Source organism: Sminthopsis crassicaudata, chromosome 2 (genome assembly GCF_048593235.1).
Source record: "Sminthopsis crassicaudata isolate SCR6 chromosome 2, ASM4859323v1, whole genome shotgun sequence".
NCBI lineage: Eukaryota > Metazoa > Chordata > Mammalia > Dasyuromorphia > Dasyuridae > Sminthopsis > Sminthopsis crassicaudata.
In genome coordinates this window covers 546,355,402-546,375,334 of record NC_133618.1, presented here as the reverse complement: position 1 = coordinate 546,375,334, position 19,933 = coordinate 546,355,402, and the positions used below count along the sequence as shown (strand labels likewise).

Sequence of the window (19,933 nt, the reverse complement as noted above, 5' to 3'; positions counted from 1 at the left end):
ATTTTTGAAATCACTAACATATATCAGTACTCAGAGGGGACTAAGACCAAAACATGACTGAATTTTTAAAGCCACCCAACCTGTCAAACCCAAAAATGTCTTATTCCCTTTTCAAACTTAAGGTTACATTGTCAGAAAATGTAACTTTTGAAGAAGGGTGTATTATGTTTACTTTAGCACTGAAACTTTACTAAGTGTTTCCAGCACTGGTGATCAAATACTTATATGGAAAAAAAAAAAGGTTTATTTGAAATAACTACTCTGAAAAAAAAAAAAAAAAAAAAAAGATGCCCAATAACAACAAAATTGTTCAAGTTCCACATCCTTGTCTGACACAAGTTATGGTAAAAGACATTTTTCAGAAAGGCAAGATTATCCTACCAAGAATAGGTAAAATTTAGAGGTGTGCAACAAAATACTTTATAACATTCCTAAATTTATTGGTTTTAGAACTTTAAAGGACCTTAAGGGAAAAAAATACAGTTCCACCATTTTATAAAAGAGAACAGCAAAGTGATTTGCTAGGAGTCATAAAAGTAATAGGGAAGACAGCTGGAATTCACACTCAGATCTTCTGACTGGAAATCCAGGTCGTCTTCTGCTTTATGTGACTATTCCAAGTGATGCCAAATATTGAGGAAAGCCAATGTTGTCCTTTGACTACAAATTCTTTAGCAAGATCTTCTGCTAAAACCTCATTACGTTCTCTGATTTACTTCATTATCTTAAGATGGTAAAGATGAAAAACATTCCCAACTACAAAGGTGATGAAAACAAAATTCCATCTCATTTTATTTATTTATTAACAGGATCAAAGTTATTTTTGTCTAAACATTTTGAATAATATCTATAGAATGAAAAGGTCTTCTCTTAGGTTTAATAAATTTAGTGACTTAAAAATATCAGATGCCTTTTGGCATGAATTCCTGCTGAATCTGAGGTACAATGTGAAGAGATTATGTTTTTCAGAAACATTCTGGAAGTCTTTCCAATTGCCAGAATAAATATCTCTTGGAATCTTTCCCCCTGAAATAGCTTTATTTTGCTATGATTGTCCTTTCTAAATTGCCATTTTCTACTATATTGACTTTTTATGGCTATGTTGCTTCCTTTTCTTTGGAACCACACCTTCGTTTTCAGCTTGCTGAGCAGGCAGGCTACTATTCTTTGTTTCTGCAGTTATTGGATTCCTGTGCCCAGGAACAGGCACTCGTGTTCCACCAACCTGAAAGAGATGAACAAATATAACAAACATGCTGCAGTTCAAAACATTCACAATCAATCCATGTTCTGCAACATAATAATTTCTTTTTTCTTTTCGGTAAAATGTTGGAGTTTTTAATGTTTCAATCAAATACAATTAAGTTGAAAATCAGATGTAGAAATATAATACCATCTTAGGGTGCTGTTAAACAAAGTAGCAACCCTTCTTCTATGGTTTTTTTGCAAATTCAGTGTTTGTTGAACATTAGTTTTTACAGACAACTTGTAATTTCTAAAAGGGTTATCCATGCTATAGGTTATATCTGTGAAAATCTGACTCTGGTTTTCCACTACCACTTCAATCTGATTCTGGCAATCTCCTTTTACTGTAAATTGCCAAGAAAATACAATGTTTTATTTCAACACAGCTCAACATTCCTTGAATTTTTTTTGAGAGGGCTAAGAAAAGGAGATTGGAAGTACTCTTGTCTCTTATCTCCAAACAAATATGTGAGGATCTGAGAAACAGGAGGATTTTAAAATAACGTTTGCTTCATTACAAAAATGAAGCTGCAGAGAAGGGGAACAAGACTGGGAAGAAAAACAATCAATTTAGGACTAGAAAGGACCTAATAATTAGGCTCAATCTCCTCATTTACCAAATAAAGAAATACACAAAAAAGCACAAAATAAATGCTTGCTGATTGACAGAATCAATCAACTAATAAATGACACAACCAGAACTTAAAGTCAGGGCTTCTTGGTTCCAAACCATGTGCTGTTTCTACTACTCCAAAGTCAGAATGAGGAGAAAGAAAAGAAGAGGAAATTAATAGATCAATATCTGAGAAAATAAGATAAGAAAACAGGAATGGAAAGAAAAGATAGGGGAAAGAGAATCAAAGGAGTAAAGGGAAAATAACAGAGAAAAGATAAGAGTTAGAAAAAAAGGGGGGGAGGGGAAATAATCACTACTCAAAAGCCAAGGAGAAATTTTTAAATTATCTACTGTTTCCATCTCTACAATTTCTATTCAATATCAAAATTTGCCCATTCTACTTTTAGAAAGAAATTTAATCAGATTAATGACAACTTTTGAGGAATATGTCATTTTTAAAAAGTACAACTGGTGCTTACTAGAATGAATTCAAGAAAAAAGACAAATATTTTAGAAACCCAGAAACTTAGTTAACAAGCACATAAGTTTTCTAATTATAATCTTATTAGCCTCAAAAAAATAGCCCCAAGAATGCCATGGAGGGAAGGAGGGGAAAATTCGGAACAGACGGGAGTACAAGGGATAGATAATGTTGTAAAAAATTACCTATGCATATGTACTGTCAAAAAATGTTATAATTATAAAATTAATAATAAAATAAAATAAACTTCCACTTCAAAATTAAAAAAAAAAAATCCCCAAATCCAGTGGCTGGCTAAAGATCAGAGTCTGAACCAGGAGAACTATAGGTGGAATCATGGGAATCATTAAAAGCTCACATATGTGGGATACTTTAAGCCTTGTGAAATGCTTTTTTTTTTTTTCTCACTCAAATTTATGCTGTTATCCTCATTTTACTGATGTGAAAATGGAGGTTCTGAAAAGTTAAAGGATTTGCCAGTGATCACTAAAATGGTCAGCTTCTAAAGCAGGAATCTAGTCCAAATTTCCTAGCTTCACAGCTCCACCAACTATATCTCATTGACCAGGTTACTGTTAGGAAAACAGTTCCTAACAAAATATTAGAGAATAGAAGTGGAAGAAGTCAAGGGAAGAAATGAAAATGAGAAATCCAAGACAAAAAGGAGATTTGGCAAGAGCTCATATGAAAGTACCTTTTAGAGTCATGGATTAGGCAGCACCCAAAACTGTGAATTGAGTTGAAGGAAATTGTAGCATTTATAAGAGATCACACTAGTAGCTGAAGCACTCATAAACATTTAATATACTGTTTTGTCATTCATTCATCATCTATTCATCTTATGTTAAAGTCATACTATATACTATATACAGAACACTGTGTAAAACCCTTAGAGAGATAAAAAATATAGCTCAGAAGTTGTCCTTGACCTCATATAATTTACAGCTATAGTGAAGATTAAGGCACACACAGGTTTAATTCATAATAATGTATAATAAACATATTAAAGAGTTACAAAACAAAGTATTAGGAAGACTTCATGAAAGATATAGCATTTCATCTATTGTGTGGAAATACTCTGTTCTAGACCCTAGAGTTATAAAGATAAAAAATGACATAGCTCTTCTTTCTTAGAACTTGCAATCTTTTAAGGGGACAGGACACAAAATTTAATTTAATAAAATTATTAAACTTTTACTGTATGCAAAGTTCTATCCAAAAGAGTATAAAATCTAGCAGATGGATACAAAATATACAAACTAATTATAAAAACTATATAATATGTATATTTGATTAAACAAAAAATGAGTGTCTATAAATAGAAATTTATATTTGGTAAGAGTTAGATAAGACATATAAAAATAAGAATAATTCAAGTTGGAGAGTAGTCAAATGGTACCACATATGAAATTAAGGAAGAAGGATCACTTTTACACTTGGGGAAATCAGAGGTTTCTTGAAACATGTGAGAAAGACCTTAGCTAAAACTTGAAGAGAGAAAAAAATTTCATTAGAGCTATGGAAAGAATCTATTTCAGGCCAGACTGCTAGAATGTCCAAATGCACAAAGGTAAGAGGGAACAGGATAAAAATCAGAAAACTAATGGTGTATTTGGAAAGGAACATACTGTGTATAAGGGAATGGTGTGAAACAAGATTAAAAAGATACTTTGGAAAACAAAAAACAAAATGATGCACACATTGTCAGATGTGGCCTTTGCCTCATTTGCTTTAGAATAAATATTTTGATTTTTACAACAAAAGGTTCTGATAAAGGCCTCATCTCCAAAATATATAGAGAATTGACTCTAATTTATAAGAAATCAAGCCATTCTCCAACTGATAAATCATCAAAGGATATGAACAGACAATTTTCAGATAAAGAAATGGAAAGTATTTGTAGTCACATGAAAAGGTGCTCCAAATCACTACTGATCAGAGAAATGCAAATTAAGACAACTCTGAGATACCACTATACACTTCTCAGATTGGCTAAGATGACAGGAAAAGATAATGATGAATGTTGAAGGGGATGCAGGAAAACTGGGACACTGATGCATTGTTGGTGGAACTGTGAACGAATACAACCATTCTGGAGAGCAATTTGGAATTATGTTCAAAAAGTTATCAAACTGTGCATACTCTTTGATCTAGCAGTGTTACTACTGGACTTATATCCCAAAGAGATCTTAAATAGGGGGAAGAGACCCGTATGTGCAAAAATGTTTATGACAGTCCTTTCAGTAGTGGTTAGAAACTGGAAATTGAATGGATGCTCATCAATTGGAGAATGGCTGAATAAATTGTGGCATATGATTGTTATGGAATATTATTGTTCTATAAGAAATGACCAGCAGGATGATTTCAGAGAGGCCTGGAGAGACTTACATGAACTGATGCTAAGTGAAATGAGCAGAATCAGGAGATCATTATATACTTCAACAACAATACTATATGATGATCAATTCTGATGGATGTGGCTCTCTTCAACAATGAGAGGATCCAACTCAGTTCCCATTGATCTGTAATGAACAGAACCAGCTTCACCCAGAGAAAGAATACTGGGAAATGAGTATGGACCACAAAATAACATTTCCACTCTTTCTGTTTACCTTCTTTCTAAATCTGATCTTTCCTGTACAACAAGATAACTATATACATAGGTATACATATATTATATTTAACATATATTTTAACATAATATGTATGGGACTACCTGTCATTTGGGGAGGGGGTGGGGGGAGATAGGGGAAAAGTTGGAACAGAAGTTTTGCAAGGATCAATGTTGAAAAATTACCCATATACAAAACATATATAAAAAGCTATAAAAAAAAAGAATAAATGTTTTTGTTTTAAGAAAGATTCAGTTCAGATATGGAAGAAGGGCTATTTCCAGAAACAGGGGGAAGTAGAGAATGTACAGGATTTAGAGTCAGCAAGATCAAAATTTGAATCTTGCCTCAGACACTTGCTAGCTTTAGGATCCTAGGCAGGTAACTCAACCCTTTCAACTTTGGGTCATCTGAAAATGTCAAATTTATCATCTATACACTCTTTTAAAAAAGCACTGATAAAAATATTTATAGCCTAAGTCCAAATATAGATTGTTAGTGATCTTTTACAACTTGAAGCTCCTTTCAAGTAAACCATTAAATACTCTGATCTAGTCATTTAGTCAATTCTAAATATAACTAACTGGACTTTATCCAAGAAGTCATTCCTCCCTTTCTTGTCCACAATGTGAAAGAGACTTTGTCAAGTAATTTACTAAAACATGGGTAAGCTATTTCTACAATTTTCCTTTAACCTAACATGCCAGTAATTCATTTCAAAACTATACTTGGTCAACCCAAAGTTCTTCTCATGAATTCACAAATGCTCTAAAGTTTAACAGATGAGCCCATTTATATACAAATCACTGAATACTACTATTGTTGAGTATTATTATTATTGTTAAGCTACTTTTATATTCTTTTAGTTTTGGAAAAAGAATAAAGGGAAAGCAAACATCCATTATGAAGTAAACTGAAATACTGACTTCTACTTATACTGTGAGATGGTAAACTTAGTGCTTAGATGGCATTAGATGATCATCTTCTTTTCTTTCTTTCTTTCTTTCTTTTTTTAAATAGTTCTTGCATTTAAATAACTATTATAGCAATTACACATAAATTTTTATAGCCCCACAAATAAGAAAAAAAAAAAAACAAAGTAAAAGCTAAATGGAAGAATGGCTCACAAGTTTTCTTTGGAAGCACAAGAAGTCAGTAGACACAAATCTGCCTACTTGAGCAAACAGCAACCTGAGTACTTTTTAAAAAAATACCTATCACCATTCCTTTTCCCAACAAACACAGTGCTTCATATTTTGTTTCAGGAAGCTTTCAATATACCCAGGAGAGTGCTCAGGAAGTATTCCTAACTATGATCTCCAATCCCACCATCAATGCTTCAAATAAAAATAGTATAGTATAGATTTAGAGCTAGAAGGAGTGTTGTGGATTATTTGATAGAGCCCCCTCATCTTTAAAAAGAAACTGAAGCTTAGAGACTTGCTGATACTCACACGACTAATAAAGTGAGCCCAGATAGAAAATTTTGCATTTAAGATCACTCACAACCTTGCTCTTTTTTTCCAGCCTTCTTATATTATTTTATAATAACTTACATAAACTTTACAATCCAACATCTACCATACCAACTCCCAGTTCCATGCCTTTTCCATGGCTTACCTCCCTGCTTGAGATGCTCTTTTTTAACTGGCTTCCCTGGCTTTCTTCAAAGATTTATCAAATTATACAGTCAACTAGAGGCCTTTATCATTCATTGCCTCAAATACTATTAGGACCTTTCTTTTGAAATCACCTTCCATCCATTCTACATAGAAAATGTGTGCACAAGTGGTTTACATTTAGTTCCCATGAGCTCCTTGAGGGCAAACACATTTTTTGCCTTTCTTTTTATCCCTGGCACAAACTACCTAATAAATACTTACTGACTGACAGGTCTTCTTTAATCCAGGTCCATGTTGTATCCTCGTCTGTTACCTATTTGAACCCATTGCTTTCTGACACAACGCTGCTACTTTCCACCCAGATCGGTACATTCTATAGAGCACCTTGAGAACACATGTCTCAGTCCAAAGCAGATGGGTCCTTCCCACATACTCCTCTCCCACAACCCTCACTTCTGACTCTGGGCATAGAAACCAAATCAATAGTACCATTGATTCCAGTGTCTGTCCAAAGGGTCACTTCATTTTACTATCTATAAGAGTGTCCTAAGGCAAATTGATCACCCAGTACCACTTCTGTATATGTGCTGTCTTCCCTGTTAGAACTAACTTGCTCTTTAAAGGTAGGAATCTCACTTTTTAAATATGTGTCCTCAACATTTAACATAGAACCAAGCACACAACAAGCATTTGATGTTTTTCCTCTTCCTTATTTCATGACGCTATTCCTCATCTCTCTTTTCTCAAACTCTCCAAATCCTATATATTTAAACAATATATTCCTTCACTCCACCTTAAATATACATAGAATTGCTCATCACCTCCAAGAACTGTTCTACTTCTTTGATAAAGAACTCTGAAATCCCTTTATCTGATCATAGCTACTTATTTTATCTCTCCCCATGCCTTATTCCTCTTAAACTATTCCTAACTATGATCTCCAATCCCACCACCTATGCTTCAAAGCTTTCCTATACCCTCACCATTCACTGCCTGTGGATTCATTATTTTTTCCTTCTCAATTTCATTTCTTTTAGTTAACCCATTAAATTCAACCCAATCTCTTGCCCTAATGGATTGGAAATTTAGATTTGGTAATCAATGGATTACCAAACTCTCATCCTGAATTACATCTGCTCTATCACTTTTCCTCATGAGCTGCTGAACAAACCTACAGAAAGTCATGGAATTCTCCTAATTGGGATCCATTCTAAATTTACTCCACCTAGTCTCATCAAGGCCCTTATAGCATCAAGGCAATCCTTTAACTTCTTCCACAGTGAATCTCTATTCCATTCACTATAGCAGCTGTTCTTTGATCCTGAAGTTCTCCCTATCTCCTCTTGTAACTTTTAAAGGGAGGTTCTTCTTCTTCTTTTTTTTTTTTTTTTTGGGCTGAGGTAATTGGGGTTAAGTGACTTGCCCAGGGTCACACCTAGGAAGTGTTAAGTGTCTGAGATCAAATTTGAACTCAACTCCTCCTGACTTCAGGTCTGGTGCTCTATCCACTGCACCACCTAGCTTCCCCTAAACAGAGGTTCTTGCCTCATACTTTACTGAGATAATGAAAATCTTTTGCTAAGAGCTTCCTCTTCTTCCTTATAACACAACTCCTTAACATAATCTTTCATTATCTCTCCTTTATTTAGCCTCAGATGATGAAATGGCTTTTTTCCTTACCAAGGCCAATATCACATACATTCTCTATTCAAATCCATTCCATCTTTCTCCAGATAACAATAACAATAATAATGTGTACTTATACCAACTCATTACTTTTCAAATTGGATATTTTTTATTCATAACAAATTCAGGATGTCCAAAGAAGAATTCATTCTCTTTCCCTCAAAACCTCTCTTTCTTCTTAAAAAATTTAATATTTTATTTCTCCTCAAATACAGGTAAAAGCAATTTTAATATTCATTTTTTGAAATATGAATTCTAAATTCTATTCCTCTCTCCTCCCCCACTGAGAAAGCAACAATTTAAAATAGGTTATACATATGCAGTCATGCAAAACATATTTCCACGTTAGCTATGCTTGGAGAAAAACAGTCTTCCCACCCCCCAAAATAAAGAAAGAGTACTCCTCAATCTACATTTAGACTCCATCGGTGTGTTCTTTGGGGAGGAATAGCATTTTTCATCATATGTCCTTCAAAACTGCCGTGGTTCACTATACTGCTTTCTTTCCTGAAAATCTACTTTTCTCAACTTCCTTATTTCTATTTAGGAAAATAACATCCTTTTAGTCATCCAAGTTAACAGATCTGGTATTACATCGTTGGTAAAAAACAAAAAAAAACCATTTCACTCAATAAGAAAAATAGGATGAAAGGAGGGAAAAGGAAAAAGGGTAATTAAGAGTAAGGGGAAGTTGCTGGAGATTATTAATCTTAAACAAAAAACACCCAAAGTATGTACAAAAATATTTATTGCCCTTCTTAAGATAAAAAAGTATGAGTACCTAACAGAGTAACCATAAATTAGGCAGTGGCTGAAAGAATTATGATATATAAATGTAATGGATTGCTATTATACTGTAATTAATGATGAATGGGATGATTTCAGAGAAACATATGATGACTGATATGAACTGATACAGAATGAACAGAATCAGAACAATCAGTACCAAGACAACGATATGACAACTCTGAGAAAATTATTACATTTAATAAGTTCATCAAGATTTTTTATTGCAGTGATACTAATAGTTTCTACCATTTCCTTTCATAATGTGTATTGAACAGTAAGTCAAGGATCCTTAAAAATGCCTTTTCTAATTTCCTGTGGTGACGACTAGAAATTGAGTTGATATCATAACCCTTCCATTTCCATAAGTAAATCTGTATGACTCGATCATCTTTTAGATGCTTCTCTGTCAACATATTGTTGTTGAGTAAAAATGAATGGTATAAAGGGCTTTTTTATTCCATTTTTTGATTTTAGCTTATTTATACTGGCTACAAGATAAAGTTCTTTGTGATATTAGACAGATCCAATAATGTATACTTGTTAATAATCCTTATAATTATTGGAAGTGCTTGTTCTTTAAGCATTTCTGTATACTTTTGGCATACCCTTTGCTCTTATAAGTTTTATCATCTTTCTCCATTTTGATAAGCAATGTATTGATATCTACCTTCTTTAAAGGATGAGGTCTTATGTTTTGTTAATATTATATGAGTTTTGGGGAGTATACTGTATGAAGTTGTTAATGAATAGTTCTTAACTTTTTTCTTTGTCCATTTTACAGATCTAAAAGCGTATGTTAAATCTGGCACTGCAAAGATGTTAACTATTAAATGTTTTAACACATTTAGATGATAGATTAATATTATATTAATTAATATAATAATTAGATATTACCTAAAATATATAATAATAGATAAACAATATAATAATTAACACAGTATATTAATATAATAATTATTTTATGTATTAATTATAATTATATATAAATAAAACAATATAAAATATAAATAATATAATAATATATATTTAATATGGCTTTTCATTTGGTTTTTATTTCAAATTGCCATTCAGTTTCTTGACATACACACTATTCTCCAAGAAAGTCTTATATTTGATGTGGGTCTGGAGAAGACCAAGTTATTTTTAACTATTTCAGTCATTCACTGGTTCAATCTGAACTCTAGATTCAAACTTGAAACCTAATTTCCTATTTTTCCTTGACAAACATTAAGAATTTTATACTATGGAGTACAAATGACATTTGAATATCACTAAAAAAAAGAATTTCACAAGAGAAAGAGGCTGTTTAATGTTCTACACAACTCGATACTATTCATGAATATTAAGTGACTGATGAGATGTTTTAATATAACTACATTATCAACCACATAGCCATAAGCAATTTTATTTAGGAGAAAGCCTATGCAGAAGCATAATAAGCTTAAAATATTTACTTGCAAGATGGCGCATTTTATTTTTATCCAAAATACATACATAGTTTTCAACTCCACCTTTGCAAAACCTAGCCTTCCAAATGTTTTTCCCTCTTCTTTATCTGTCCCCCTCTCCAAGACAGTAAGCAATTAGATATAGGTTAGACAAGCACAATTCTTCTAAACACATTTTCATATTCGTTATGCTGTGCAAGAAAAATCAAGATCAAAAAGAAAAAAAAACACAAGCAAACAAACAAACAACAAAGGTGAAAATATGCTTTGATCCATTCAGTATCCATAGTTCTCTCTCTGGATGTGGATAGCACTTTCCATTATAGATCTATGGGAATTGCCTTTAATCATCTCATTGTTGAAAAGAGCCAAATTCAAGATGCCACATTTTATAACCATTAATCTTGGCATTTGGTAGTATTCTATAAATGGAGAAAGCTTTCCATGTAGGAATCAAAATCTCTAATGTTCTTACCATATTTGATTCCATTTTTTACCTACATTATTATACTATAATTTTATTTATTATTATATATCAATCAAATCGTCATCTTCTTTAATGGAGTTGAGATAGAAGTTAGACAAGGCACTATTTATTGCTATCCTTTTGTATTTAATTCCTATGGATTATTGTTAAGTTGACAAAATAGCTGCTTCTCTATAGTTAATTTTTTAAAAAAGCATTAGGATATAAACTCAACTCTATAGGAAAACTAAGCATTTCTGGTAAAACTCCCAACAGTATATATAGGACAACAGGAATGATATACATTTCCATCCTGCTTCTCCATGGTTTTGATTTCTTCTTTTCTGAAAGCTTTTCATTCTATAGAGCTCAGAGATTATTAATTCTTTTTATGATGATGGTCTGGTTCTACTACAGATTACTGGTGGAGTTCTCCAAGATACTTAATCATATTTCCTTCAGTTTTCTTATCTATCAAATGAACAGGAAATAGCAAAATATTACAGTATCTTTGCTAAAAAATAAAAATAGAGTCATGAACAATCAGCTATGACTGAAAAACAATGGAACAACAACTAGTAAAAGGGCAAGTGAGGTTAAGAACAAAGGATAGACACTGCAGAGAAGCTAATTCCAGCTGGATGAAATGAAACATTTTCTAACAATTACAAATACACAAATGAGGAAATGGACTACTTTTGGGATAAGAATGCTTCTGTGAACAACATGCTTTTACTTAAAAGCTGGGGGACTGCTTTTAAAAGAGATCATTTTTCAATTACAGCTTGAATTAAATGGGTCTGAGTTTTTGCCCTACTCTAGAGACTTTTGAGGGAGATTTTAGTTAAGAGTAAACAACAGAAATGTGAAGGGCATCCTGCAACATGATTTCTTTCCTTTTTTTTGTTTTAAACCACTACCTAGCAACATGGGCACAATTACAGAGAAGGTAGATGGTGGGAATAATTTAGGGTCAGGGACTGGAAGGGGATGAGAAATGAAAGCCAAAGAATTCAATTCAAGGATGGAGAAGAGTGCTTTTGACATGATAAAATTTTAGGGTCAAGATTGTTAAAGGAAGGAAGAGGATTCAGAAAAGAAGTTACTAGGGAAACAGAGAAGGATTAATGATGAAAATGAGGAAGAAGAGCAGAAATATAATGCGGCAATAAGAAAGAAGACAAGAAGGATAATCAGAGGGTAATTTCAGAGTTCAAGAGGAAAAACTCTAATGATCCAAAGTGAGTAACTCTAAATATTGTAAAAATGAGTTATTTCATGTTATCATTATAAGGCAATCTCTTTTTCCCCACAGAAAGACTAGTTTCATTTTAAGAAAACATTTGGAGCCAAATACAATGCTTTTCCCTTTCAGTTGATGAAGTAGCTGGGAATCCTAGTATTAAACTGTTCATTTTCTCTAAAAAGAAATAAACCACCCCTCCACATACAATTATATGTTTATCTGACAGACTATAATCATAGTTTCTAAATTAAAAGGAAATCACATCCACCTACAAAGACCATAAATCTCTCAAAAATAGCTCTTCAATCATTATTATTGTTAAGAAAAACTTTGTCGCAGAATGGCACCAGAATAAGAATTTATTTGAGGCAGAAGCGAGAATTTAAAAAGAACTAGAACTACAAATAGAGCAGAATTAAGTTAAGTGTAAGGTTTGTTACAAGTTCCATTTTTTCCTCACTGGTTTTCACCTAATTAATAATAAATTAGTTATTTCTTGGTCAAGTAATGACAAGAACATAAAAAAGATTCTTCATACCTCAAAACAGAACTCCAAACTTAAGAAAATATTTAGAGGATGCTAAAAATTTTTCTAATTATTGTGAAGTATATTTTAAATACATTCATATGCACAGATACGCACACAAATATGTATGTATATATGTATTCCTTTTAATTTTTTGCATATATGTATTCTCAAAAGCTTATATATCATCTTCTGAATAAATTCATGGTAATTTACTAATTAAAACAAGGTAAAAAACATTATATATTTAACAAATTTTAGAAAAAGGAACAAAGCTTATTTTAAAAAAAAAATTGCAAAGACCCTGGCAAAGTCTCTGGTTTTTAAAAAGAACAAACATCTTTACACACCGAAAATGTGCAGATTACAAAACCCAGACAATAAATCTGTTTCTGATTTTTAGCAATTAAGGAAAAATAAGAACTCACAGTATGTCACATAACTTTACCTTTCTGATAATGGAAGCTATATAGCACTTATCAGCATATAGATCCTGAGCTAGAAAGAACCACAAAGATCATTTGGTCTTTTTGCTGGGAAAACATTCTTTTCCTTTAACTAAATCTCATTAGAAATTTATCAGGTTGATCCTTACACAAATATCAAGCAATACTGGATCCAAGTTTTGGAGTTAGAAAGAAAGATCATGTAAGTCTAAATACTTGATTTTTACAAATGAGAAAAATGACTATCAGGAAAAACTCTCTCAAGCTAGCACCAAAACTGAAATTCAAAACCAAATTATGCACTTTTCAAGATGCAATGATGTCTCTTCTTTTAAATTCTTAAACGTTATAATTAAGTGAAAAATGTGACTTATGAATTTACAAAACAAAACTAACCTTTTAAGTATATTTTAACTATATTTTCAACATGATAGTAGTCCCAATAATTCATCTTGTTCCATTAATTCAAGTGAATTAACACTGTTTACACAGTTTTCAGTATTATTCCACAGGATTCTCTATCAATAGAATTTTCACAAGCTGATTTTAAAACTCTACAGAAAAAGAATGATGGCTAATTGGCATGCCTGTACACAGATGTCACTAATTACAACACATGGTATTCCATAATTTTGTTATGGGCCTGTATTTTCAAAATCCTTACAGGATTAATAGTTCAAATATGAATCTCAGGGGACTTAATGTAAAATAGCAAATGAACCCTTTGATTCCAAAACATATCTTACCTTTTGCAGCTTTGTAGAGCCTTGAGATTTAGGTGGGAAAGTACAAGGTATTCTTCCATGATGAATATGATAAGGTAACAGGACTGTGGGATCTAATGGGACCCAAGGAACAGAAAGACTGGATGGTATATTGGGTAAAGTGCAATGAGCTTTATGCAAATTATAGGCTGTTCTGGAAAATTTTTCATCAGAGTTTTTGTAAATCAAAAGTGAAGAATCTTCTGCTGCATGACTTAGCAAGTAGGAACCCTCCTGCAAACTAAGTTAACACATAAATATTTGTTACAACTCAACACTTATGATAATTACATCAAAGCCAACACATTTTAAAAATTGATTCATTTAATAATCAAATTTTAAATAACCATTTATCTTCATTAATGAAACTTTATTTAAATAATATTAAAATGTCGCTTCCAAATTTATTTTAATAAGAAAATAATCTATTCTTATTTTTCCTTTGAAATAATAATCTCATATTAATTCTGTATATCACCTATTTGCACATATTTGTCTCCCCCATTATATTGTGAGCTTCTGAAAGGAAGACTCTTTCTGTATACGGAGAGCTTAACACATAGAGGGTAGACTGAATGGTAACCAGGTTTTTTCTTTGGATGGCTTTCAGGAGTCTCATGATCTTTAAAAATCTGTCTCTTTTATCTGCTTTTAGATGAATTATTTTTGATAGTAAATGGCTTACATTTTCTTCTAATTCTTCAGCATTTTGATTTTATGACAAAATTTCTCGAAGTTGCACTCTTCTATTTCTTAAGGAGTCCACTTACTTTGTTAATGTTTTCTAACTCCTGTTTTATTTCAATTTTTTTCTTCACGAACTATTAATTTGATTTTTAGCTCATTTAAAAAATTAATTTTACAATTACTAACACAAACATATCTATATAAAAAGAACAGAAAAGGGGAGTCAAATATGAAAATCTCTATTACACATCACTTTTAAAGAATATAATTCAGAACGTTAGTTTCAAAAATATCCTGCTTATCTATGTCTCTCTTAGAACTCTATTCTATTCTCTTTCAAACATTTTATAAATGTTTCACTTATGCTCTTTTCTTTTTTCTCCTTTTAATTGTTGGGGTTAATATCACCAAACTGCTAGCTTTCCTTGACTGATTTTTTTGCCCATCCCCTCCCCCAATAAAAAAATTCTTAGACTTTTTTTTTTTTTTAAACCAGTTAATTGTTTTGGTTTTCTGGCTTTGGATTTTGTCAATTTCTTCTTTGGTTTTTCATAATTTCTATTTTTTTGCTGGATTTGCTTTTTTTTTTTAAAGGTTTTTTTTTTTTTTAAACTGCATACTCAAGTCATTGATTTGTTCTTTCTTTTGTTTATTATTCAGTATTTTAAGCATTCCTATAAATATTGCTTTTGGCTTAATGATAATTTTAAAATGTTATCTCATAATTTTGTTTATGAAATTATTATTCCTGCAATTTATTCTCTGACTCACAAAGTCTTAAAGATTATTTAGTCTCCATTTAAATACGAATTCTTTCATTAATGCTCACTATTGATCAAGAATTTTATTACTTTACTTTTTCTGTGTTTATCATTTTGTATTCTAGAATATGGCTAAGAAATATGCATATATTTCCACTAAAAAACACCAGGAATCTAGAATATCTAACATTATTAAAATTGTATTCATGTCCTTAGCTTTTCTCTCATTTATCTATTTACTGCTTTTATCTAGATATAAAAAAGCAACACTTAGGTCCCCAAACTATTGTTACTTTGCTATTTCTCTCTAAAATTCAATCAAGTTTTTAAAATATTCAGATATTAAAGCAACTATATGATTTATATATGTACACATATATGTCACATATATAAAGTACTGATGTTATTTCATTATCTGTAGTACTTTTTAGGATAATTTTCTCTTTCATAAAAAACATGCTGCTGGATTGTGCTTTCTAATTCATTCTGTTGCTTCCTTCCATTTAATGGGTAAATTCATTCCATTTAATTCACACTGCTATGCATCAGATCCTCTAATATATTTATCTGACTTAATCATTTCTGTCTTCCAATTATTTAACAAATCAGAGGGAATGTGATCATCACTAGTAATCTATAACTAACATGATTTGTTTCCATTTCACTCTTCCTCCTCTCTCTTCATTTTTCCCAGATCCTATTACTGTTTCTTATACTTTTTTATTTTTCCTTTTATCCTCTCATTTATCATTTCACTCTCCAAAGTTGAAACTTGTTTTTTTTTTTGTTTTTTTTTTTTTTGGTCTACTCCCTTAAAATCTGCCCTTTCTTTTAAATTTCTTCTTTTCTCTCCCTGTTCTCTATTTCCAGTCCTCTCCACTCTTAAATACCTCAGTGTGATTATATCATTACAGTACATTAAATATGTGTAAACTAGAGAACCATTTTCATATACTTATTCACATCTTAGCAACTCATTTGTGATTCAGCTTTAACCTAAAGCCTTAACTTATGGACTCTTGAATGAGGTGACTAGACCCTACTTTGGTACTGTCCTTGATTTCTGGTGTTCCTGACCATAGATTCTACTTGCAGGGAAGTTGTGCCTAGCAGTTTGGACAATTTTTCTTATCTAGCATTTTAAAAAATCAATTCAGCAACTTCTTGAATTTATTTGTTTGTATGCTTTCACATTTAATGAAGCATCTAGCTGGTATACTGCACAGAGGACAGGACTTGTGAGTCAAGAAGAAATGCACTAGAATCTTGCCTTAGACATTCAGAAACTGCTTACCTACTTATTTTCTTCAGAATATGCTGGAGAACATTAAATGCATTTGGAATGCTATGAGGAATAAAAACACAAAATATAGTTCACAATGCTAATCCTTACAAATGCAAAGCAAATCAATTATTTGCATTAATAAAAAAGGACAATACTGTTAACAATCCAAAATAATAAATTATCTCTAATCTGAATTAGGAATAAACAATGACTCAGATTATAAACTCCTTAAGAGTAAGAATTATGTCTTATTTATCTTTGTATTTTATACAGCATCTATCGGAGCACATTCACTATGGTTAACTGAATTCTTAACGAACATTTGCCAGATGGACAATTTTACTTTTGTAGATTTGTATATGTTTTGTTCATATTAACTCAGGATAGATGCGGAAACAATCATTTTATCAAGTTTTCTAAAAACCACTCTTTTATTCAAATTGTATTTTAAAATGTTGAAAAAGAACACTGATCCATTTAAAAAGCTCTATTGGTCTCAGAACTTTAATTTGGGAATTACTAAAAAAACAAAACAAAACAAAACAAAAAAAACAAGAACACAAAAAAAGCAAAACAAAACAAAACAAAAAAAAAAAACCATTGTCCCTTATAAATTAAACCTTGAAAATGAATGAAAAAAGAATTAGAATTGGGAATAAATTAGCTGCTCTGTAGGAAGGACAAGGACTAAACAAGGAAACAGACAAGGGAAAACAGACAAGGAAAAAACAAATTTAATATGTGATGTATTATCTGTATATTTTTTGATCACAAAGGAAAAGAAGGTGGGAAGGTTTTTATATTTGAAAAGAAAAGAAAATTGACTCTTAAGTTTTATCAAACGAGGTGAAGAGACAAAATAAAGTTTTTATTAGGAAGACTCCCAACAAATCCAGAAGCTGAAGCTTTGAGGCTTTGTAATATTCAGAAAATGCTGTCAAGACAAGGCCTGAGAAGCACAGGATTAAGTTAAATAGTATCTAGTAACAATTTAAACTTAGAAGGTAAGGTGTTCAGCTGTGCACTTTTCTAAATCTTCATCTATACTGGTTCTCTTTATTGTATACTTCTCACAGCAATATATGAATGGTACACTTATTGCTATATCAATAGTATATTTTTTATTGAAAAAGCAGTTAACTGGATTTTATTATTTTTCCTTTTTTTGTGTTAATCATACCTATATTCATCTTAACAACACTATCAACTCTTTAATAAGTATCATTTGTTTACTTGTTGATAGTGAAGAACTTCTGGTTTCCAAGAGAAAATAATCATATAGCTTGCTGTACAAATTTAAACCCAACAAGAGATGTAAAATTATACCCTAATATATAGATTAACTTTAATCTCAACTGAGATAAAACATAGCTACAAATGAATTAAAATAAATTTATGAGCTCACACCAACTAACAATAAAAGCTCAAAAACAAACTGTGTAATTCATATTAAAATAAAATGGAATTTAACACATGAGGTCACAAACAATTGTACCCAACTAAAACTATTGAACAACAACAAAAAAAACCTCTCGAAGAAAGGTTATACAGTTCCCAATCTGCATGACAGTTCTATAGGTGGTGATAACCTTATTCTCTTTCCTGTGGCCATCCGGCTTTACTTCCCCTGCATCATTCTCCTAGTGGTGTGGGTCATATCAGACCCTTCTGTATGATCTCAAACATATATTTACAAAGTCTTCTTCCTGGAATAGCAGAGCTAGCTGCTCTAGACATTTTATATTTTTGTTTTGGAACTAATACAAAGGTAAGTCATTGTCTTATCAATTTATTTTTCCCCTACCACAATAAATTAAGTTATCTTACTTGAGTGTTGCAAACTTCTCTTTGAGTACATCCATGGGAATTTCTTCAAGCATAAAAAGTTTTGATGTAAATGCATCAATATGTCCTGAAAATACAGGTGACACCTATTTTTTAAACTGTCATAAATGAAAAAAAAAAACACAAAAAAACAAAAAACCTAAACAACCCTCCCAAAAACTATTTAGTTTTTAAAATGGTTCAATCTTAATAAATACTATTTCAATTCTCCTTAAACTATCCCATGTACTGTAATTCCAAATTAATTTTAAAGTCATTTTTAAATGACTTAAATCAATTTACTATAAGTTTTTTTTTCAGACTGAAAATGTTTCCACTATTGAAGAAAATTGACATCAAGTTTGTAATTAGTAAACATCTTTATTTTTAAGCTAAATCTATAAAGATTTCTTCAATCTTTAATTCAAAGTTCTATGATTTTAGTGATATACATGGTATCTCACTGATACTCATTACAATAATGTCAAACTTAAATAGAAACGGATCCCAGCAGGCCACTTATTGATAGAAAAATTATCTATGTTGTGTTATATTTTCACTTATTTTGTCAATTATTTCTCAATTACATTTTAATCTGGTTCTGACTGCTCTATGGTGCAGTGAGTGTGATACCTCTGCTCTACAATATGACCACACCTTACCTGGTAATTTCTTGAATTATTATGGACAAAAATAGTTATCATTAATTATCTTGGTAACTAATTGTTGGATGACTGTCTAAATTCAGCTAGGCTTCTCCTTTGACAACAATCTGTTGCTAGGCCTGTACTTAAAGCCTTTTCAGATTAAAAAGATCTGCTAAAACTTGTACTACATTGGCTTGGTCTGCAAAAGCCCATCTTCACTTCCATTTCACAATGAGAAACTAGAACTAAGATTTAGTAAAAATGTCCAGGGTAATGTCAAATTAAGGTAGACTCACTGTGTTTGTCTCCAAAAAAAGGATGTTTTTATGATTGAATTTTGGTTGTTAAAATATGTCTAAGATAATCCAACTACACTGAAAAACCAGTCTTGGAACAGTATATATCAAAGAACAAAAGAACTAGAGTTGTTGCCAAAAATATTGTATGCAGGAAAGTTAAGCATATTCTAAATTTTAAACAGAAAAAGGACATTCAATGAATTGCCAGACTTGCAGGGATCTTTTTGCAAAAAAGACCTCATCTTTTAAAAAATTTGACATTTAATATTTAAGAGAAACGTGAGGTAAACATCAAAGATTAATTTCAATAAGAACAAAATACTTATGTTTTAGACATGGAAATGTAAATCATATGTCTAAGACTGTAATTAGTAAGTGGGTAGTTAAAAGAAAGATTGGGATAGAGATGAATATGATGACATTCTAAAAGGCAAAATGTAGGAAAAGAGCAATTAAGTTATACAAGTGAAGTATGAAATAAAG

General features: G+C 31.4%; 1 protein-coding gene across 4 annotated transcripts in view; it reads right to left on the bottom strand.

Annotated features, from left to right (window-relative positions):
• Window positions 1-765: 765 nt before the first annotated feature.
• ICE2 (interactor of little elongation complex ELL subunit 2) overlaps window positions 766-19,933 on the bottom strand; it is a 57,887-nt gene continuing 38,719 nt past the window's right edge. For all 4 annotated transcript variants that reach the window (XM_074294933.1, XM_074294934.1, XM_074294935.1 and 1 more), the window contains 4 exons: window positions 18,508-18,592; window positions 16,690-16,740; window positions 13,930-14,188; window positions 766-1,225 (listed from right to left, as the gene is read on the bottom strand). In XM_074294933.1, the coding sequence (XP_074151034.1) occupies window positions 1,079-1,225; window positions 13,930-14,188; window positions 16,690-16,740; window positions 18,508-18,592 (542 nt within the window). In that variant the 3' untranslated portion in view covers window positions 766-1,078. The remainder of the gene's footprint in view (window positions 1,226-13,929; window positions 14,189-16,689; window positions 16,741-18,507; window positions 18,593-19,933) is intronic.